This window comes from Vanacampus margaritifer, chromosome 9 (genome assembly GCF_051991255.1).
Source record: "Vanacampus margaritifer isolate UIUO_Vmar chromosome 9, RoL_Vmar_1.0, whole genome shotgun sequence".
NCBI classification, from domain to species: Eukaryota; Metazoa; Chordata; class Actinopteri; order Syngnathiformes; family Syngnathidae; genus Vanacampus; species Vanacampus margaritifer.
The window spans coordinates 10,336,663-10,360,396 of NC_135440.1; the positions used below are offsets into that span (position 1 = coordinate 10,336,663).

Here is a 23,734-nt window from a genome sequence, read left to right on the forward strand (position 1 = left end):
CAAGCTCTACTGTCAGCATACATCCACTGAATCATAGACAAAACAGTGTCATGATTCTGGGAAAAAGATGTAAAAGCAAACCAGCCGGGCTGCTTTTGACACTAACTTTTGCTAAGGTCAGACGCGAGGTACAAGCTCAGCTGTTAAATTGTTGTTAAGAGGTCCCAAATGAATGTGCTTTTTGTGAATAGCTCTCTAGACAGCTGTTCTCCTCATTTTCTATTCAGGCCCAAACAGGGTGAGTTTGCTTTTTATTAGTAACAAAAATGAGTGAGCACAAAATATTTCGTTGTCATTCATTTCATTAAGAATTCATTTGCAGTTACGTTGTTAGTGTACACAACAATCTAACATACCACATAAACAATTTCAATCTACACTTGTAGCCCTTACTATTGCAAAAAAAACAATTCTTGTTAACTGGAAAAATAAACAAACTCTGAATATCGACCAATGGTCTAACCTCATAAATCACATTTTAATGGAAAAAATATCTGCCTCAATTAAAAACCAAATATCAAAATTTATAGAAACATGGTCTACGTATATAGAATTTTTTAACCTAATTCTGGTTACTTAATTCTGTCTGTTAGCGAGAGCCACCACATTGTGATAACTTACATTGATGTTTCTGCGTTTGGCAATTTATTATTATATTATATTATTAGTATGGGATTTTTTTTAATAGGCTTTAGGTGAACTGATGAATACACACACGCTCGCACGCACGCACACACACACACGCACATACACATACTCACCCACATACAAAATATATATATATATATATATATATATATATATATATATATATATATATAAATAAAAAAATATATATATATTTTTATATATATATATATAAAAAAAAAAAGGAAAGCAATGATGATGTCAAATCGAATGAACAATACTGAGCTTTCCTAAAAAAAAAAAAAAAAAAAAGAAGTGTACACAACATTCTCTGAAGTAGAACATATACAATCCATATTTCTTCCCCGTGGGGTAGGGTTGTAAATTATTCATAACTTACGAGATGATATCACAATATTTTGCCACCAATAACAATTGTGTCTCATTTCAGTGACGTGTAGTAGTTGATGTATTAGAACACCTACTAGTACTAAAACTGAGTACGTGACAAAAAAAAAAGCCTTGGTAATGCAAGTGAACCACTTTTAATAAACTTATGTGGAACACAAAATATTAGTATGCAGGAAAAATGAAATAAAGAAATGTGTTTTATTTGACACTCAAATTTAGTTTTGTCTCATTCCTACAATGAGGTAACACACAGTTCTGCGTTTGTCTACAACCTGTGGCTGTTTTTTATTGACCACCTCTTTGCACTGACTGGGCTGTTGAACTGTGTGACCTTTCGTTGGCCCTCAATACACTCTCTGTCTCGCTCGCATTTGCGCTCTCCCTCAAATGTTGCCACCAGGCAGGCCACTTACTCTTTTTAATGACTGCATTTTTTTTCATGGATGATGGTTTCTTCTGTGTCTGGGATTATGTGATTAAACTCCAATTTTGGATTGTTGTTGACTAAGAGTGAGCGTATTAACCAATTAATGGATTGATTGTTTGTTGAGAGTTTTGTTTTGTTATTTTGATTCAACACAGTCTGTTTTCATGGAGGACAACAGAAATCTGAATGTATTTATTGCTGAAAGTCAAAAGATTTGGGTCATTTTAAATTAAACACGGTTCCTAAACAATTAATCGATAATCAGAATAATAATTGATTAATTTGGTAATCGATTAGCGGTTGATTATTCTGTTATTGATTGTATCTCTCTTCAGAACGTTGGCATAGAAATTCTTCCATCCCTTGATCACAACTGATGAAAGTTAACAGAGTTGGCCCTGACTAGCCAAGTTAGCATGCTGGCTTGTAGAGTGAGGCCATTATTGTCTCTCCATTACTTGTGTGTTTACATTTGCTGATCTGTCTTTTTCTCAACATTAAGTTGTAGCGGCTTTAGTTTATTGTGGCCTGTACAAACTATATTGTTAATTGCAGCAATGTTTTCATAGGCCTCTGGTAGGGATAGACGGATATCGGCCCGGCCGATAATCAGCGCTGATATTCAGTACAGTATTTTATGAATAGCTGCCTTTTTTTTTTTTGATGACCTATAAATTAAAAACTGTTGTTTTAGCTCCGACGGGTTCTTTTCTCCTTTGTCTATTCTATGGCTGTTGACTCCCTGCAGCATTGGCCCGCCCACAGCACCATCTGATTGGTTGCTCTTGCAGTGCTAACAGCTAATAAGCAGCAAAAGCTCGGCTCTACTCTAGACGCTCACATGCAGAAGAAAATCCAAACTTACTACCATGTGTATAAGCTATAGAAAAAAAGCTGCCCCTGCTAGTTGACAATGCGATTTAGCGGCTATTTGCGAGTTAGCTTGTGGGCTAATGATTAGCCTGCGAGCTAACCGCTAGCTCACGAATTGGCGGCTATTTGGGAGTAATGTGCCGGCTAACTGTTAGCCCGCAAGCTAACCGTTAGCTTGCGAATTAGTGGCTAACTTTTTTTTCTACAAATGAATATCAGCTTCAGATATCGGTTATCGGCCTCCTTGACTAACAATAATCGGTATCGGCCCTGAACAAAACAGATCTGTCTATCTCTAGCCTCTGGATCTGCTTTCTGTATTGTTGTTGCATTTCAACCAATTGATCTTCTTGCATTTATGTATTGTTTCTAATCCGAGTTAACAGCTAATGTTAGAAATCAACTCGGTAGCCGCTCTTGTCACATCAGAGAAGAAGAATCAAGAAGGCTGCCTTGCAATGCAAAAATGTTCAGACTGCCGAAGGAATAAGGCTACTCCAGACGCCAGACTGATATTGTTTTGACAAGTGGATTACTGTTGTAATAACATCTGACTGGCGCTGGTAATGCAGACTGCCAGCACACAGAGTTCTCTTGGTCACTGTCAGAAGAAGTGCTGTACACTGTGTTCTGGCTTTTAGGTGTTTTCCCCTCTTTGTTTTGCTCTCATCCTTCCTTCCTCTCTTCTTAACTCCTCCTCTAGCTTGCTTCCCCCTAAATGTTTTCCGATGTGGCTTTTAACTAGTGTCACAGTATTTTTATTTATTTATTTATTTGCACAAGTTGTTTCTTGTTTTCTTCCAATTGAGTCTTCTAGTTTTGACACATGAGATGAAAAGAGGAAATGATATTTATACCAGGCTTACAGAAAGGATTTTCTGTGCAACACACACCCTCATGCTGGTAGCACTTCATGAGTCGATGATGTCACGTCACGGGCCAAGTGCCTCGGTTTTTTTGTCATAGGAGCACATACACACGAAACTGAGCGATTGATATGTGTTTGAATACACAATTACTTCACTAATGACTTATTTACTTCCTGTACTTACACAATTAGATTATAATAGAGATTTTTCCATGATGATAAAGCTTTGTTGGCAATGTTACATTCTTCAGAAAATTGTGTAAAATCAAGTATTTGATACAGTTCTTTTAAGAGCAAGCTCACAAGACTGGAGGGTGGGGGGGTTGTGATTGGCGGAATACAGACATGGGAGCGACTGTAGATCAGTCTTGTCCCTCATGGCTTGTTTGGTCAATTTGACTGTTCAGACATGATTTGATTTCAAGGCAGTACAAACACATAATTCTGTTTCCTTTCCCAGCTGCCTTCGGGCGAGGGGCGGGGTTTATACACCCTGGGCTGGTTACCAGCCAATTGCACAGTTTGGAAGTGTTTTCAGTCTGTTCACTCAAGTTAATTCATAAATAGAAGCGTTATGCATTTGTAAATCCAATTCAAATGGTGTATGAATGCTTACTGGTCCAATACATGCCTTATGTATACAAGTTGCCAAGCCCTGCTGTAACTCAAGAATGTAGAGTTGGACTTGTGCTTCCCCCTGCTGGCGTGGAAGCGTTAAAACAGGCTGGCTGAATTGTATTGCACCACAATTTGGACCCCACTTCCATTTGCGTTTAAAAATTTCTCATTTCCCTTAGCCTGCTGATTACAAACTATATCAGCATATCAATTAGATGGTACATAAATTACCACCAAACTTGTATCACATATTCAACGAGTCAGTGTTTTTGCAAAATAAAAAAAAAGGTCTAAAATAGAGAGAGTACACGGAGACAGGAGTATTGTTTTGTCCATCTGTTGTTGGTTGGACAGTAAAGTATCGTGCAAATGATACTTGGGCAGCCTAAATATGTCGATGACTAATTTTTGGATCCACAAGACACAGTTTATAATGCTGTTATCTGTTTTCTCCTTGTGTGTGTGTGTGTGCGCAGCTGAACTGGAGTTTGTTCAGATCATCATCATCATCGTGGTGATGACAGTCATGGTGGTGGTGATCATCTGCCTGCTCAACCATTACAAGCTCTCCACCTTCATAACCAGGCAGAGCCAGGCCCGTAGGCATGAGCATTCCCTGCAGCAGGTTAGTATCACTGGAGGTGATCGTACCGAGTTGCTCTCACGCTCAAATGTTTCGTCCTGCTCGACATGCTTGAGCATTTCCTTCTGCTCGTTCACCGTTGCTGTGACAAACGGTTCAAATGTGTTCCTCTCCGGCGCAAGTTTGTTGTGTGTAATGCGGTCTCCAGCTAAACAAATCTTTCACTGCTTTGCTCCTAACTGTGAGGTGAAACTGCTGAATTGGTTTCTTCAGAGCCTTGATGTTTAATTCACCATCGCGCCGTCTAGACTGTGGCGCCTCCACCCCCTGTTCTGAAATGTCAACACAGTGGGACGGACGCGCACACACAAATGACATTCAAAAGTGACAAACAGAATATAAAAAAGTTCTGTTAGGCCCATTAATCTCGAATATTTGAAATGTTGTGTGTTTTCATATGGGAATGTTTGATACCACTTTTTTTAAACCGATACCAGTAAGAGTACTCAACTCCTGAGGTGTGACCGATACCAAGTATCAGTACCACTTGTACTTTTGATGCATACGGAAAAACATAGAAAATAGGGATGCTTGATAATGCTATTTTCAACCGATAAACTAATCATTTAGAACGTGCCGATGCCGATAATTGTTTGCAAAATTAACTTGAATACAAATATACTTTCGAGTACAAATACATTGAAACATTGTGTAACACACCATGACGCTGAATTTTATTGATATCTTTACTTCAAAGATAACCAGTAACTCATTTTGTGTTTGCCAAAACAAAACATGTTTTAAAAATGCAACACAACACTGCGAGGATAACATTTTGGGGAGTCACAACGTGAGCCACAACCACAACAGATGGACCAACGCGACAAGTCTATTATTATCGGCGGATTTCTTTTATCATCTGGTTTATCTGTATGACATCAAATCGGTTGATAATTGCCGATAATTATCGGCCACCGATATTATCGTGCATCCCTACTAGAAAATCAATGACAGATATTTTTGAATTAAGCTCTACGAATCCCAATGTAGTTCTTATAAATTGCAGGGGAAAATGGCCATTTTCCATTCTTCTAATTTCTAGTTCCCCATCATAAAATGGCCACAGGATAGCGGCTGATAGTGCGGTGCCAATACCAGAATCGGGAGGGGCCTCGATACCGCATTAAAACGCCGGCATCTGTATCGGCAAGTACTAACAAATAACTTACCGATACTAGTATAGAAATTTGAACGCAGCGCACACTGCACCAAGATAGTCATAATTTTACATCCAAGTAAGTATGCAGTTCTGTAGGAAAAAACAAAAAACTTTTTTTTTTTTTTTTTACAAACGGTGTGGTAATCGGTACGGTATTGGCATCGGCCGATACGGCACAGCCGGGTATCGGAATCCAAAAGACAATAGCAGCTGATATTGGTATCATCCACCATCGCGAGTATCGATACGTTAAAATTAGGCCCGATATCTCGGTAATCCCTATTTTTATATTTTGAAATAATAATTAATAGGGGTGTGCCAAAAAAATTATTCTCATAAGAATCGCGATTCTCATCTAGTATGATTCAGAATCGATTTTAAATGTCCCAAAATCGATTTTATTTCACTTATTTTATACTGTCTTGCCCTTGTTTGTGAGTGCCTTTATTGGGAGCACTGTTCATGTTGTACACGACTTGGCGATTTAGGGGCAGTGTGGTTCTGCTCTTCCACATAGAAGCAAAAAGTCATGATCAAGTTATTCCAATAAGTGTTGTTTTTTTTTTTTTTTTTTTTTTGCAGTGTAGGATGTTAAGATGCTTCTCTGTATACAATCCTGAAGCGTTTTGTATGAATAGTCGTTCTTTTGAGTGATAAAAGTGCCACGAGTAGCGCGCTAATTAGCATTAGCGAGCCAGACTGGAGTAGATCATGACAATTGTTTGCATATCTATAAATTGAAGCAGAAATCATTGTCAATCAAATCATTTTTAATCTAAAATCGTTCTGAATCGAATTGTAGGCCCAAAAATCGGAATCGAATCGAATCGTGATTCCCAGTCCTAGTAATTAAACTAATAGTTTCACTGAGTTTATTGAATAATTAAAAGAAAACTGAGGGAAAAAAATCATTTGAAAGGCTCCTAAATGAAATTATTTATATTCAGCCAGCAGATTTTATTTTTTGCTTTTGTTCAGTCCTTTCAAAACACAAATTATTTTAGAGAAGAAGCCAAGAATGGAAAAAAAAAAAAAAAAACTAAATGTAACATCAGAACCTTACACCATCCAAAGTGATAGTGTAGATACAAGCCGTTTGAGACAAATGTGACCATGCATGCAGTCTTGCCTTGCTGGTTTAGTTTTGTGAAACACCCGCAGTCTGCGGAAATCATTTTCAGGTCGGTATGTATCATAGTTATTTTGTGGCTGCATTACTTTGTTGTCACTTCCATGCTGCCTCCCTTTCAATGTGGCGTGGATCACTTCTGTATGTTCCTTGCGGGCATATATTCATTTTCGGCTTTTGCATGCACTGCAGTTTGTTCTAGTTAACATTTCTTTCATTGCCTTTTTTTTTTTTGTTGCAGAAACATAATATGTCATGATTTCACAAGTTCAACATTTCAGGTTTTTTGTTGTGTTTTTGAATGTGTGACATGTTATATTTAAACACCTTGTCAACATTAGGAATAGAAAAGTGTATCTTCTCAGACAAAAGATGCATTGTCATTGTCTTTCTTTGTTTGTGTTTGCGTAGGATGGGTGCCTGTGGCCTTCAGACAGCAACTCGCGACAAGGAGCCTCAGAGGTAACACATTGAACTCTCCTGCACCTCGACTAGCATGCGCACTGCGTGTGGAGGCAGACAGAGCCTCGAATGAAGACTCAAACAACTTCCTCAATAGAAAACAAACTGACCGAATTGGCATTTTCCCACAAAAGCATATTCTTGTGATGTAGCGTTTACTGACTGCCATTTTCAAGAATATGGATAGGTAGAATAAGTACAATTCAAAACGTTTCTCCATTAAACGAATGTATTTTGAATCTATGGAGTAAGAAGTCATCTCTGACCAAACTAGAGAGTTGGCTGTTCAGTGTTTTGTGCTGTTTGTGGCTTATGTCACCCAACCCGAGTCTTGTTGTCAAGCAATAATATCGATCGAAAGTTTGGAAATACTTGAATGTCATAATAAGGTGTGTCCAAAGTTTTGACCCAGACGTGACATGGTACATGTGGAGGTTCAATAAATGTAAACACAATATCAGATATGTGTCGCTGAAAAATAAACATAAATACGGCAACATAAAAACAAAAAGTGGATTTCTGTTTTTGCTTTTTTATAGAGGAAATTAACCCCCCAAATTTTCTTTTCAACAATATGTTCTATGTGGCCCACATTCTGATTAATATTGTGTTTGTGGAATATGAATTAGGTAGCAAAATCCACCCGTTTTTGTCCATCCCCGGGGGCGGCCATTTTGACATTTGCTGTCAACTGAAAATGACATCACAGTTGCTTTAGGGCTCAAGTAACAACCAATAATGGCTCACCTATTTTCAGAGTTTGGTCATATGACGTTTGCAAGCTGAGCCGTTATTGGTCGTTAACTGAGCTCAGGGCGCAACTGTGATGTCATTTTCAGTAACAGCAAGCGACAAAATGGGCACCCCCTAATAGGTCTGGGCAATAAATTTAATAAATTCGATTCATTGTCATTTTAAAAATCGTTTAAAAAAGAGTTGAAAATGAGCTAAATTGTGAACTCGAGGTGCATATAAGTAAATACTCTTTTCTTCTTATGGATTATTAAAAGCTGTTGTTCTTAAACTCGGTTGTATCCCAAACGTTATTGTAAGCTGTAATTTTTCATAATGGGTGGTTTACAAGACGTGAACTGTTTACAGCAGTTATTAACTGCTTCACTCATATGCTCCCAAAAATGTATAAATATGTTAAATTTTAAATGTTTTAAGTGTCCCAAAGACGTATTTATACGCTTTAAAAAACAACAACGTTTTTTTAATGCTAAAGCATTAGAGAAGGCTTTGATGCAACTTCTGAAAAGCAGAGAATGGTTGAAGAAATTGTAGTACAAAAACGGCCAGTAGGTGGCAGCAGAGTATAAGAGATCAACCAGGGCCATGTTGAAAAAAGCTCATTTACCTACAGTTCTAAACAGATTTGTGAATAATGATGAAACCTAGCTATATTCTAATGCTAAATTCTGCAAAACGGAAACCGATAGAAATATACTTTTTTTCCTGATGAAAGAAGAGACTCTACTATTTCTTTTAGTAGGTTCCATATTTTTATAGCAATAGAACACAATATTCTGTGGGCCTTGCAAAATCAGTCAAAATCCAGTAAAATAGCCGGGAGCGAAGGGAATTGCTTCAGTGAAAATGGCTGGGAGTTAATGAATTAATTGTGCAATTAGCTTTTTATTTTTGGCACAAGCTATAAATGTTAAGTGTATGTTAAAACTTGTTTAAAATATATTTAAAGTATACAAATATTGTATTTAAAAATCACAATCATCCAGAATGACTGGGGGAAAAAATTTGAGATTTTTTTTGCTCATATCGTCCCACCCTAAAAATGAGTAGATTTTGCTGCTTTTGGGTTGACTTCCTCTTTAAGTAGGTTTCTTGTTAAATTGTTATGAAAATTGTTGGAATAGAATGTATTTATACCCTAGACGTGAGATTATCAAGCAACTCTTTTCATATATGTCTGAATGAATAACCATGAAAATTGGTTGCCATGGCAGAATTGTTGACTTTAGTCAGGACACAAATGTATTGGCATCCCCAATGTGGTTGCTTGTCAATGTTTAATCAACAAGGAATGCTTTGTAAGCCGCGCCAGATACAACCACGCCACTGCTTTCCAAATCACATCAAGTCTGGCATGTTTCTCAAAGGCAGACAAACGCCAATCTAGTCTCTGTGACCTTTGATCTGTTTGCTTGATGGTGCCCGTGCCAGATGGAGCCACTTCCAAGCGGCAACGGGAGGAGACATACTGGGAATATCACAAACAGCCGCGGAGGGATTCAAACGCGTGATCACCACAATGATTATTGACTTGTTGCAAAGAGAAGTGAAGCTGTAGGGAAGTTCCACCGGCGCATTTTTGGCTCGCTTTTGTCTCCCAACACATTTGGGTCGGGTGCCATTACTGGCACCCAAAAAGCCTTCCGTGTCAACAAATATTAAACAATGGGAGGATCTTAATAGTGTTGGTGTTAAGCGCTAAAGGCCATGGAGCGTGCGTGTGTGTGCGTGTGTGCGTGTGTTTGGTGCGTCATTAATCAGCAGCACCTCCCCTGACACTGTCTAGACAGCCGTCTGAGAGCTGCCCTGCTCTGCTGCGCTCTGCTCCCTCCATCAGCTCTACACCTTCCCCACCCCCCAATCCCCCCACCCCACCACCACCCCCGTCTATCAATCTGTCTAGTCTGCTTCTATTCTGCTTGCTACTTTTCTCTATTCCATCTCTTATTTCCTCCTTTGTCTCTCACCTTTGTTTCTGCTTGCTCTCCTTTTGCGGCCTGCGTGTCTCATTAGCTTTTTACGGCTTTGTTTTTCTATTATTTGACTTCCATTGTTACTGTCTTCCTCATATTTCAAAGAGTCCCATCCTTTACTGTGCTCCTCCCTTATTATTTTCCAGTCATCCGTCCTCTCTATCCAGACGACCTGACCTGTCTGCGTGTGTGTATGAGACAAAATGCTTAATTGAAATGTGTTCCCTCTGAAAACAGCTCGCCAAATAAATTGGTGAGAAATGACAAAGGGAGCCCAAATGATGTGAAACTATTGCTTTTGTATTTGTTCACATCTCCCCAGCAGTGTAATTTTGCCTGTCGCAATTGGTACTACAACATACTTGTAAAATGATGATCAGCTGGATGAAATGTTACTTAGATGTGCATTTTTGGTGAAAGAGGCATAAATATCACCAAGGGCGGTGCAATTAACCTATTATACTGATTCATTTGAGTTTGTCGGGCCCATAATTGTTGAAAAAAATTTTTTTTAGGTGCTTTCATAGTTCAAAGCGCATTCTCACCAATTTGCATCACTTGCTTTAACAACATGGCTGCTGAGTTGAGCTATGTTACAAAAGCAAAATCAGTGTTGCCAAATGAGTGATTTTTTTATAATAGACTTTAGACTTTATTTCAAACATGGTAATGACTTTGTCGAGGTTGCCTCCCTCACTTGTACAACTCATGACAAAAGATCACGAGGAAAATATTGTACAAAATTTAAAATTTTCATGTATAATTATTATTAATGAATTAATATTAAAATTATGTTAAATACATATTTACAAGGTAAAGTTCATATGTAAAAGATATATATATATTTTTAATAATTATTAGGGATGTACTGATCACAATTTTTTGACTGATCCCCGACCTGACCCCGTCTGATCACAATTTTATTCATAACCAACAGCATAAACCTTCAATATTTCAGTCTTGTTTTATTAGAAAACATAGAATAATACCTGTGAAACCATACAGACGGGTTGTTTTAACGGCACATGAAGCAGTTGTCTCAAATTAAAATGAAAAGCCTATTGGTCATCTGACAGCAGAAGAGGACAGTGGCTGTCTTTTTCAGATCTTTGCGGATGAGATTGGTTTTATTTAAGGTATTGGTCAATCAACGATCCCCTCCAAAATGAAGGAAATAGGCACTGATACCGATCCCGGCTAATCAATCGGTGCACCCCTAATAATTATTAACTCACTCGAACCCAAAACACATGTAAAGAAGTTTTTTAACACTTTTTCCCTTCACCCTCTTTTATGTGTGTTTTTTAATGCAAGAGCACACAGAAGGCTTTGATGCAACTCCTGACATGAAGAGGTGGCTTAAAGAAATGATAGTTATTACATAAAACGGGCAGTAGGTGGCAGCAGAGTATAAGAGATCAGCCAGGGCCGTGTTTCAAAAAGCATGTGAATAATGATGAAACTTAGCTATAATGCTAATTGCTAGAAAACGCAAACTGATGCAAATATTTATTTATTTTTATTGAAGAAGGAATGTTTTTGTTTTGTTTTTATAGCAATAGAGCACAAAAAAAATCAGTGCGAAGAGGGTTGCTTCAGTGAAACTGGCTGGGTGTGAATGAGTTAAATGTTTCAAATCTTCTTTAAAATGTCTCAAAGCTTATTTGGTATTGAAGAAATAACAAATCCCAGAAGGGAAAAAACTGAAAGCAAAACTTTTTTTTCTTTCCTTTTTTTTTATTTTTTTTTTACAAATGCCATTAATTGCTTTTAAGTGTATAGGAAAAAGATTGAAATAATTTTTTTGTCGGTGTAATTTATTTTTATTTTTTTTTTAATTTAAGGCCATATCACCCAGTCCTCGTTTATATAATATTGGTCCGTCTCCCAGCATGTCAAGAAGACTTTTGGCAACTGCCATCTTCTCTAAAATGTCGTATAGCCAGGAAACCACGTGGAATTAAGTTTTTGTTGTTTTCAATTCTGTCATATTTGGATCCATTTGTCACCAACAATGCCAACAGCAGTTTCATTTACAGCTTTCATTATAATTGAACATTTTAAAAGTACAAACTGTCCTTTTCTCCCCGCTGTTTTGTAGTGAATTGATTTTTGATTTTTCCCGCGAGTGCACAAAGCCTTTTTCCATTTTTCTTACTTTCTTTGCCAAGGAGGAAAGCAAGTGTTACTATTTTGATCGCCGTTTGCCCGTTAGCACGACGACTTAAACTACTCAACCGAGTTTCATGAAACTTTGACGGTTGCATGTGCAAATGGGTGTCATAATGCCAATCATTTACTCCAAATGTTGCATACTTTCTCTTTGACTTACTAAGGCAGCCATTTTGTGTGTCTCAGGTGTTATACGCCCCCCAGGCCAGGGATCGCTTCACCGCTCCCGCCTTCATGCACAGAGACCGCTTCAGCCGCTTCCAGCCAACCTATCCGTACCTGCAGCACCAGATCGACCTGCCGCCCACCATCTCGCTGTCAGACGGCGAGGAGCCCCCGCCCTACCAGGGACCCTGCACCCTGCAGCTTCGCGACCCCGAACAGCAGATGGAGCTCAACCGGGAATCGGTGAGGGCGCCGCCCAACCGGACCATCTACGACAGTGACTTGATCGACATGGGTGGCGGCGGGGGGGCGGGCGTGGGTCCCAACGGTCCGAGGCCCCCGAGCAGTAACTCGGGCATCAGCGTGGCCAACTCGAGTATCCACGGACGCATGGAAGCCCCCCCGCCCGCGTACAGCGAAGTGATGGGCTCCACGTTCTTTCTTCACCAGCTAAGCAATAACCCGAGGGTGGGGGAGTGCGGGGGGCCCGGAAGCAGGATGATCCAGCAGCAGAGCCAATCAGAAAGCACAATCGTACCTTCCAAGACGAAGGACGGCCAACCGGAGGACCTGGTGTGAGGGAAAGAGTGGGCGGGGCCACCCAAAGACTTCGGTCCCGCACTCTCGGTCTCGGTCCTCCGTCCTCAATCCCGTGCACAACAAACAACAACTTCAGCTTCTACAAATCAAGCAAAGAGGAAGTAAGTTTTTATTTTTTTCCGGCCTCTTTGGGATGTTGCTAACTGGGGCAGGATTTTGCTGTGCATGGAGTCTTTTTTTTTCTTCTTTTTTTTTTTACAGAAAAACTTATAGGACACAGATTGATTTTTTTTTTTTAATCCTTGCTCATCCCCGCTGGTAGCAACCTTATCTCCAGGGATGGAGGAGGATGTTGTTTTTTTTGTTCCACTTTTTTGGACCGGGATCTGTGCACAAAGCCAGGACTGAGAATCAAAGGACCTAAACAAAACAAGTGACACACACACACACATACAAATCTTAGTGCCAAGGTTCACGAGGAAACAAAACACGGGGAGAGGAAAAAAGACCGGCTTTGAAAAACAGAAGTTATCTAAAAGTTGCACTATCTTTTTGTTGCTAAAGAGGGAAATGATGTTGAATTTCAATTTGTGTCTCACAAATGGACCGAGTGACTGAAGTTGAGCTCCAAAAGTGTTCGGGAGCAAAAACCAAGTATTATAAGCTTATGTCCTTCCTTTTTTGAAGGGTCAAGAAATACTTGCACCCGGCCTACCACATCTCGGTCTGCTTTCACCACAGGCACAATGAGATGGGATTCCAACAAGTACGCCATGCTTCATTTGTTGATCGGTGGCTGGGTGGACAAACGCTGCCAAGATTAACATCTGCCTAGCAACACCATCACTTCTTGGTTTTCAAGTAGGGATGTTCCATACAACTTTGTTTCAGACCGGTACCAGTAAGAGTACTCAACTCGAGTTGTCGCTGATACCGATACAGAGTACCGATACCACTACTACTTTTGATATAGAAAATTTCCCCCCCAAAAACATTGACAGAAATTTTTAAAGAAATATCCCATTTTTTCCTTAGAATTGCATGAAATTAATTTTCTATTCAAATTTTTAGTTCCTGATTGTAAAACAGCCACAAGAGATCGGCCGCCATTGCGAATACCAATACTTTGAAATAAGGCAGGATATCGGTACTCGGCCATTGCTAATTTCAAGTTAAGAATCAAACCATCCAAATTGTATACCCAATTCCTTAAAGTGGAAGTCAACCTTAAACAATTCTTCACAAAAATATGTTATATGTGACCTCACTAGTCTAAAAATAACATTCTGATTAATATTCCATTTTTGGAAAAAAGAGTTATGCAGCAAAATCCTCCCATTTTTATCCATCTCAGGTGGGGGCGGCCATTTTGCCACTTGCTGTCAACTGAAGAAGACATCACAGTTGCTCAGGGCTCAGGCAACGACCAATCAGAGCTCACCGGTTTTCTAAAGCTGTGTTGTGATTGGTTGTTACCCGAGCAACTGTCATTTTCCAAATGGCCACCTCCTGATATTGATAAAAACTGCTGGATTTTGCTGCTCAACTCGTATTCCACTAACACAATATCAACCAGAATACTATATTTAGACAAGTGGAGCTGCATAGAACATACTATTGTCCCCGAAAATTTGGGGGATTGACTTCCCCTTTAAAAGCTTAAATCTTATTACTATGACGAGTACAGTACATCAATCCCTGAAAAAGGATCTATATTAACGTTTAAACCTTTTTTACATCATCATGCTCACTATTCAACACATTTGTGATGATGAGAGTCCTCGTTTAAATCAATGTCCACCCAGCTGCCTGCCAATCTCATAGCAAGAGCCCCGCCTCCTGTTTCCTGTCTGAATGTAATTGGTGATAAAGAAAAGCTCCACTCGCCATCATATCTGCAATCGCCAATCAAAGCAAGACGACATAGCGAAGATTCTTGTGGACGTCGAAACAGCCTGTGGTGGAAGTCCAAGGGCTACGGGTGGGCTCCTTTTCACCAAGGGAGAACAAACTTTTTGAAAATGTCGCCTTTTTCTCTGCTCATTGTTGCCTTCTCCTCTACTCTTGTGCTTTCTCTTTTCTTGAGCTTGTTTTCATTGGAAGCGTTCAGTGTCCGCCCTCCACTCCTCCACTATATATATATATATATATATAAATATATATATATATTTTTTTTTTTACAGTGTCCTTTGGCAAACACTCATCTTTAACCTCCTTCAATCCATGTGAGAAAATAATGCTGAGTCCGCCGAGCCCCTTTAAAGTGGCGACTGGATCTGCTTGAGCACCGGGCTCGTCCAGTCGTCTGTTTCCTTCTGACTGTGTTGTGTATGTGTGTGTTTCTATCAGTGAGACCTTTTAACAACACAGAAAAGCACTTAATGTGTCTGCTGAAGCAAAGTGTGTGTATGTGTGTACATGCTTGTGTGCTTTTGGCTGCTTTGTCTAACTTTCGACATTCAAGGACATTTGGCACTTGTCCACATTAGCGCAGAATTAATGAAGCCTTCATTAGAATTCTGTGTCACTTTACAAAGCCAGAGGTGCATGATGGGAGCGATTATAGTTCAATTAAAACACACACACACACACACACGCTAAAAAAATAACTGCAAGCCGCAGTCCAATCCAGCCTAAAGGTATAAGCAGCTATAATTTAAGTTTTTAGTGTCCACATGTCACATGAAATGTGGTCAAGCAGGATTTTTCCACATGGAGCCTCCCCTCAGAAAACATAAAACAATTGACCCACTTGTATTTTTATTTTTTAAAAGGGGAAGTCAACTTTAAACATTTCTTGACAATAATATGTTATACCTGACTTAACTAGTCTAAACATGACATTCTGATTGTTATTACATTTGTGGATTATGAGTTATGAAGTAAAATCCAGCTGTTTTTATCCTTTTAGGGGGCAGCCATTTTGCCACTTGCTGTTGACTGAAGATGACATCACATTGGCAACAACCAATCACAGCTCACTTGTTTTCTGAAGCTGAGCTGTGATTGGTAGTTACCTGAGACCTGAGCAATTATGATGTCATTTTCACTCGACATCAAGTGGCAAAATGGCCGCCCCTAAAATGGATGAAAACGGCTGGATTTTATTTCATAACTCATGTCCCACAAATGTAATATTAATCAGAATGTCATGTTTAGACCAGTGAGGTCACACACAACATATTATTGTCAAGATTTGTTTTTTCTTTAACATAGTCCTACTAATCTCGTTTGAGAACATCAACACTGTCCTGAATACGTTCTTTGCCCTAAGCGGCAAGTCGTCATCTGTCCAAAGAATGCAACTACAACATCCAGATCAAACGGCCGATCACGTCAAACTACACGGGGGTCCTCCATTTTGTAGCATGTAATCTTATGATGCACCATTCGTCCATGCGACGCTTCGGACCATCCTAAATTGAGGAGAAGATTCTTTCTCCCTTTCATATCACCTCGTACAACACATATTCCAAAGTATCAGCATGGCGGCCTTAATGGACTGAGATGCCAGTTCAAGTCATGCTTAAGTGCTAAATGTCATCCGTTTGAATGAAGGCCTTCTCGTTCTGTGCGTGTGTCGTGTGTATGTGCTACATTGCTGCTGCTATTGCTGCTACTGCTCCTTTTTTTTTTTTTGCTACTGCTGCTTGTGGAGCCGCCCATCCCTTACCCCCCATCTGCCCATCTACTCCCTCAATCCATCAAAACATAGCAAGGTCTGAACCTCCGTATCGGGACCAAAATTGGACTCACGTGTGAGGAAGGAATTAGCATCATTAGCAATTAGCATTTTTTTGATTGTCCCAAAATGTTTGTGGGCCTTTGACTGGGGGTGACTGCTTCAAAGTCCATTTGTTTTGCTCGTTTCCTTCCTTCCTTCTTTCTTCTGTCTTACTCGTCATGGCTTGTAAATGGGGGAGACAAAAATGAACTTTATGTTTTCTACAAGGAGGTTTGCATGTTACAATTATGTGAGTTGGAAAAAAAAAAAGGTGCCTAATGTTCATTGTTGAGCAGACCACATCAGTCCAATTACTGCTTTGGAGTCGTTCCAGCTGCTTTTTTGAGTGTATGTGAGCCAATTGACACGTGCTGATTCGCACCCAAACGTAATGTGCAGGCTTTGCATTATAATGAACCCCAATGATCAACCGTTATGAAAAAACGGAATCTGAATCGTTTAGTCTGCGCATGCTCTGTCTTGACGTAATTGTGTTGTCATTGTTTATGCACTTTGAAATGGCGGCGTCTTACTAAGAGCTACGGGCTTATATAAGACTGGACTGTCAATCGGACCCTCGCAGCTGAAGCCAGAGGGCAGCCATCTTACGTTGCCAATTTTACTGACAACTATTTTTTTTTTTCACTTAACTAAACTCGGAGTGTCAAAAGTAATGCATTAATTTTGAGTTAATTTGAAATGCCTTTAATGACCGCCCCTTACTTGGAAAGCCTGTACTAGAGGAATTCCAGCCGAAACGCAGCAGACACGTCCATGTCAATATTTAGCAGTAACAAATTTAATAATAATGCATACATTTGTGGAGACTTCAGTCAAGTTAATTCATGTTAAAGATTAGATAGCTCTTAATATGAAAAGAAAAATGCACTGAGCTGTCACCAATGTCTTACAAATGCAATTATGCCATCTAGTGGCAGAAAAATGACCAACACAAATCAATAATCACACTCGTTTTTTTACAGTACATCTTTTTAATTTTAACGAAATTTTATGAATTATTATGAAATTACTGTATCAATGACTGAAAGAGGCAGCCATATTTCTATTTAACATTTTTTCTACTTTTATGTTAAGAGTATGAAAACTTTTAGAACAGATCTAAACATTTGTGTTTAATTTTTAGTTCTATTGAAGTCATGCGATTAATTATGATAAAAAAAATTTTTTATCTCCTGACACCCCTACTAGAAACACTTAGTAGAGGTTTTATGTTAGGATCCATGTATGGAGTAATACGAGCCTCGCAAAGAGCAAACTTCACTGTTTGCATCGACCATCCAGAGTTTATTATCTCAATATGGTGAATTCTGACTCACAGAGGTTAGGTTTACCTTTTGCAGCATTTTTTCCGCCCTGATTTGCTTTACTTTCACTTGATTGTTGATGGCTATGACAAGATGATGCTGACGAATCTTTGACTAGTACTCGGAGATATGCCTTATAAGAAAAAAGCAAAAGTATCCCCCCCCGCCCATGAACTGTACATGCAGAAAATAACGTGAAAACACCGCAGAGAAATCAATGTATTCAAGTTAGTGAGTGGCAACGTAAGATGGCCGCCCGTGGCTTCGCTTCTCCCAGCGTCATTGACAGTCCAGTCATATATAAGTCAGTGCCAAGAACTTACTTGTAACTTGTTTTGATCAAGATATTGACATGATGTCGATGGATGTCCGCGCGTCCCACAGCTGTTAACTCGACTGATGTGATGAACGTAGCGGAGCATGTAAATGGCAGATTGAGCCCCTCCTCAGTAAAGCAACTGGAACCATTGCCCAACCAGTAAGTTGAAGAGCGTGCGTGTGCGTGTGCGTGCGTGTGCGGAGCAGACATAGGAACCCACTTGCACTCAAAAAGCTCCCACCTTCGTTGTGCCTCACTTCCAACGGTGCTTTTTCAGTAGTCTGTCTTTTGTTTGTAAGGTGCTGTATATAACTTGAAGATATATTATGCACATATCCTACCCAATGGGTAGACACCACAAAAATGTTGTGAATAATGTAACATAGTGTATAGAAAGTATAAAACTTAAGAAGGCAGCATCAAATTTGTAAAGGCCTACAAGTTAAAAATGTGCTTTGTCTTTTTTGAAACATGAAAGTATGCTTAGAATACCATTAGAGCGTAAAAATGGCTCACCTACGATAACTTTAATATAAATTGGAACGGAAAAGAGTGAGAATGCGATGGATGAAGAATTTGAAACTTGTGTCGCCATTCTTTGGTTACTGGCTGGCAGTTTGATGAAAGCCACGAATGACTAGCAAATGTGTCGTCGGGCGCATCTTTCCAAAAAAAGCATTTATGACACGCTGCGACCTCAGCCAGGCCACGTTAAGGTCAACTTGCATCGTCCATCTGTATGGGACACGTCTACAAGTCTGACCAAGAAATAAAGTAGATGTTTGCACCCACCCGAGCTTTCATTTGTTAGCGTTGGGCATAATCAGCAATGAATTGATGACAACTGACATGCGCAGCGTTGTGGTCAATGCAACACTGGCATTGGAACAGGAGTTCAGAACATTCAGAGAAAAACTTCCCCGCAATTGATCAAGGAAATGTAGTCAAATGCCCATCCTTAGTTTTACTTGAAGGTTTGTCTATCTGCCAAAGTCTAAACTGACGAGATACAAACTCTGATTAGCATTTTCTGTCCATAACAATACGACACCAGATTGTCTATAACAAGAACAGCATGTAAGGAAAAGGCTCATTCTCTTGTGTGTGCGTACTCGGAAGCAGTGTGTAAGAAAACAGGAAATGTGCAGATAAATCACGGAATTGTACTTTTGTGTTCTTTCTTTTTGTACATGATGTTGAAAATGGCACATTTGAGCAAAATCTTGTGTTGTCTAATCTGCAGTCCTTTCTTTACAGACGTACTGAAAAATACTCCACTGTACAATAACAGCAGAGCATGTTCATTCTACTTTCTAGACAATGTACATAGCAATGCGCCGTTTTCTCTTCAAAGCACCAAATAAGTGGCAGTTGTCTCGCTTGTTCAACTCTGAATGAAAAGTGCTGTTAGCGCTCCACTTTGTTTTTTTTTCCTGCACTAGCTTGAAGAACTAACTTCAATTTTGACAGATTTTTCTTTTGGAATTCTCTGCTCCTTATTTCCTTTTTAATTACAAGTTTGGTCTCAAGATGTTTCACAGAGAATAACATCCAAATCGTCTCATTTTGGTCATTGTCAGCCATGACGGTTACTATAGGACGCCTTCCATCATGGGTTTAGCGTCATCGGTTTGCTTTATTTACAACTATACCTTCTTGTTTTTCACACCTTGCCCCCTGCGTGTGTGAAAGTACGCACACACAGACACACACACACCGAGGGGTGAAATTGTTTTTTTTTTATTTAAGCAATTGTGATGTACTAGGTTTTAGGCCTAAGGTCTGTTATTGCAATACTTTTTTACAAAAAAAGACAAAAAATAATTGGAAAAAAAAAACGTTGCTCCAAGTGCTGTTGTAGTCAAAAATTTTATGTTTGTAATCATGCTGTAGTCAAACTACAGTGTCAAATGAATAAAACTTTTAAAGTGGCTCATTTTGTGTGTGTATTTTTTTTTGGAGGGGTTAGTGTTGTGAATGTTGTCACAAGGGGGCATAAGCCAGTGTCTTCTTGTGTGTCTCCAAGCCCCGGATAAATACAAAGGGTTGTGCCAGGAAGTAAAAACTTTGGCCGAATCAAACATGCCAACCAAATATATGATTTCCATAACGGATCGGTCGAGGCTCGGGTTAACAGCGACCGCCATCGGTGCTGTTGACCTACAGGGTGCCGGTGGAAACTGGACTACTGTTGGTCGAAGGAGAGGGGGAAGGTGTGTTCGTAGGAAGAAAGAGAAGAGGAACACCAAGAGTCAAGGACTGAGAGTAGGGACTTTGAATGTTGAAACTATGACAGAAAAAGGTAACGAGCTAGTTGACATGGTGTAGATAGGAAGAGAAATGGAGTAGGAGTTATAGTGAAGGAGGAGTTTGTTAGGAATGTCCTGGAGGTAAAAAGAGTGTCAGAGTGATGAGCCTGAAGCTAGGAATCAAAGGTGTGATGATCAATGTTCTTAGTGGGTATGCGCCACATGTAGGACGTGAGCTGGAGGAGAAGGAGAACTCTTGGTTGGACCTTGATGAAATGATGCAGGGCATCCCTAAAAGTGAGAGAGTTGACTTCAATGGACGCAGAAGGACAGATGGTGGTTGACTTTGCAAAAAGAATGCAAATGGCTGTCGTGAATACTTTTCTTCCAGAAGAGGCAGGAACATAGGGTGACCTACAAGAGTGGAGGTAGGAGTGCATAGGTAGACTACATCTTGTGTAGAAGGTGTCATCTGAAGGAGAGCAACGACTGCAAAAAAAAAAAAGTGGTAGGTGAGAGTGTAGCCAGACAGCATAGGATGGTAGTGTGTAGGATGACTGGTGGTGAGGAAGACAAAGACGGCAAGGGCAGAGCGGAGGACAAAATGGTGGAAGCTGAGAAAGGAAGAATGTTGTATGACTTTCAAGAAGGAGTTGAGACGGGCTCTGGATGGTCAGGAAGTGCTTCCAGATGACTGGACAACTACAGCAAATGTGATCAGGGAGACGGAGAGGGCAGTCCTTGGTGTGTCATCTGGAAGGAAAAGAGATAAGGAGACCTGGTGGTGGAATGAGGAGGTGCAGAAGTGGATCCAGAGAAAGAGGTTAGCTAAGAAGAAGTGGGACACAGAGGACTGAAGAAAGTAGACAGGAGTACAGGGAAATGCAGCGAAAGGTGAAAGTGGAAGTGGCAAAGGCCAAACAAGGGGCTTACGATGACTTGTATGCTAGGTTGGACAGAAAGGAGGGAGAGACATCTTGATCTATACGGGTTGGCAAGGCAAAGAGACAGAGATGGGAAGGACATGCAGCAGGTTAGGGTAATAAAGGATAGTGTTGACAGATGCCAGTAGTGTGATGGGAAGAGTACTTTGAAAAGTTGATTAATGAGGAAAATGAGAGCGAACGAAGCGTACAAGAGGTGACTTTTGTGGACCAGGAAGTAGCAAAGATTAGTAAGGATGAAGTGAGAAGGGCATTGAAGAGGATGAAGAGTGGGAAGGCACTCGGTCCTGTGGAGGTATGGAAGTGTCTAGGAGAGGTAGCAGTAGAATTTCTGACTGGGTTGTTCAACAGGATCTTAGATAGTGAGAAGATGCCCGAGGAATGGAGGAGAAGTGTGCTGCTGCCCATTTTTAAGAACACGGGAGACGTGCAGAGTTGTGGCAACTACAGAGGAATAAAGCTGATGAGCCACACAATGAAGCTATGGGAAAGAGTGGTTGAAGCTAGACTGAGGGCACAGGTGAACATTTGTGAGCAGCAGTATGGTTTTATGCCACAAAAAAAAAATAGAGTAGCACAGATGCAGTATTTGCTTTGAGGATGTTGATAGAGAAGTACTGCAAACATGTTGACATTAAAAAAAAATTACATTACGCAAAAATGTTGAAATTTAATTGATTGAGCTTTCAATTGCGTTTGACTTTACCTCTTTTTCTAGTACAGCCTGATAAATATGGATTTATTTATTTTTTACGCTGATGCTAATTCTGATATTTGGCAGCATAAAATTCCAAACCAAGTAATTAACAACAAATTAAAAAAAACAAAAACATAATGAATAAAATAGCTTTTTTTCTGGTCCTTGATTAACTAATTTGCTCCCAAAAACTTATTTATGTTTTTTTTTTATGCCAGAGCATACAGAATACTTTGTTGCAGCCTCTGAACTGAAGAGGGACATTGGAAGAATGGTAGTTATTACAAAAAAAGGCCAGCAGGTGGCAGCAAAGTATAATCAAGAGATCAACCAGGGCCATGCTGCAACAAGCTGTTTTCGCCACAGTTTTAAACAGATTTGTGAATAACGATGAAACTTAGCTATATTCTAATGTTAATTGCTACAAAACAGAAACAGGTAGAAATATACTTTTTTTTTCCTGATGAAAGAAGAGACTCTAATCTTTCTTTTGGTCGGTTCCATGTTTTTATAGCAATAGAACACAATATTCTGTGGGCCTTGCAAAATCTGTCAAAATCCAGTAAAACAGCTGGGAGTGAAGGGGGTTGCTTCAGCGAAAATGGCTGGGAGTGAATGAGTTAATAGTTCGGACCCTACAGTTGACATCTTTTCTACATTGTTGTCATCCTTGAAGGTTGAAAAAGTAACAAGCCTATTTTGCTAATGTAACGAAATGCAAGCAAATGATAGGGAGTAAAAGTGAAAAGTGACCTAGTGTCAGTATATCCATGTACCTGTCTGCTTATTTCATAATGTACACACGGCTACACGGCGGGCGAGTGGTTTTCACATCTGCCTCGGAGTACTGAGGTTAGGACTTTGGATCCAGCCTCAGGCCTTCAAGTGTGGACTTTGCGTGCTTGCTCATCTTTCTGCGGTTACTCCCGTCGCTTCTTGACACATTCCAAAAGCTTCCCTGAAGACTTTACAAATAACAGTCTGAGTTAACTCATTCACTGCCATTGACGGCGAGAGACGCCAAAAATTCATTTGAACTATTTCTATTAGTTTCACTTTTTTTTTCACTTTTGTTAACAAGAGTATGAAAACCTATAATTTTTTTACTACATTTAGAACAGATATAAAAAAATATATATTAATTGTGAGTTAACTATTGAAGTCGTGATTAATTACAATTTTAAAAAATTAATAGTCTGACACCCCTAATTTTTAATAATCTTTTATTCTTTTTATTAGGGGCATCAGGCGATTAATTTAGTTTATTATAATTAATCACATGACTTCACTAGTTAACTCACAATTGATCACAAATTTTATATCTGTTCTAAATCTATAGTAAAAAAAAAAATTCTAGGTTTTCATAATCTTAACAAAATTTGAAGAAGAAAAAAGTGAAACTAATAAATAGTTCAAATGAATTTTTGACGTCTATAGCCGTCAATGGCAGTGAATGAGTTAATGTTTAATTAAGTTTAATTCGAAAATTCCGCCTCAATTCTCTATCCAAAGTTTCTAATAATGCTATTATCGGTCTATGTGCTGAGTTAAATAACTTTCTTTTTCTTTTTTTAACACAGCAAAAATGCTGATTTGTTCCATGTGATACACAGCCTTGTGTTGTGAAGGTCACATCCAGGCTACATTAACAATCAA

The 23,734-nt window shown here is 39.4% G+C and overlaps 1 protein-coding gene across 5 annotated transcripts in view; it reads left to right on the plus strand.

Annotated features, from left to right (window-relative positions):
• ldlrad4b (low density lipoprotein receptor class A domain containing 4b) overlaps positions 1–20,120 on the plus strand; it is a 190,463-nt gene extending 170,343 nt beyond the window's left edge. For all 5 annotated transcript variants that reach the window (XM_077574927.1, XM_077574926.1, XM_077574929.1 and 2 more), the window contains 3 exons: positions 4,301–4,449; positions 7,167–7,217; positions 12,302–20,120. In XM_077574927.1, the coding sequence (XP_077431053.1) occupies positions 4,301–4,449; positions 7,167–7,217; positions 12,302–12,859 (758 nt within the window). In that variant the 3' untranslated portion in view covers positions 12,860–20,120. The remainder of the gene's footprint in view (positions 1–4,300; positions 4,450–7,166; positions 7,218–12,301) is intronic.
• The last annotated feature ends 3,614 nt before the right edge of the window (positions 20,121–23,734 follow it).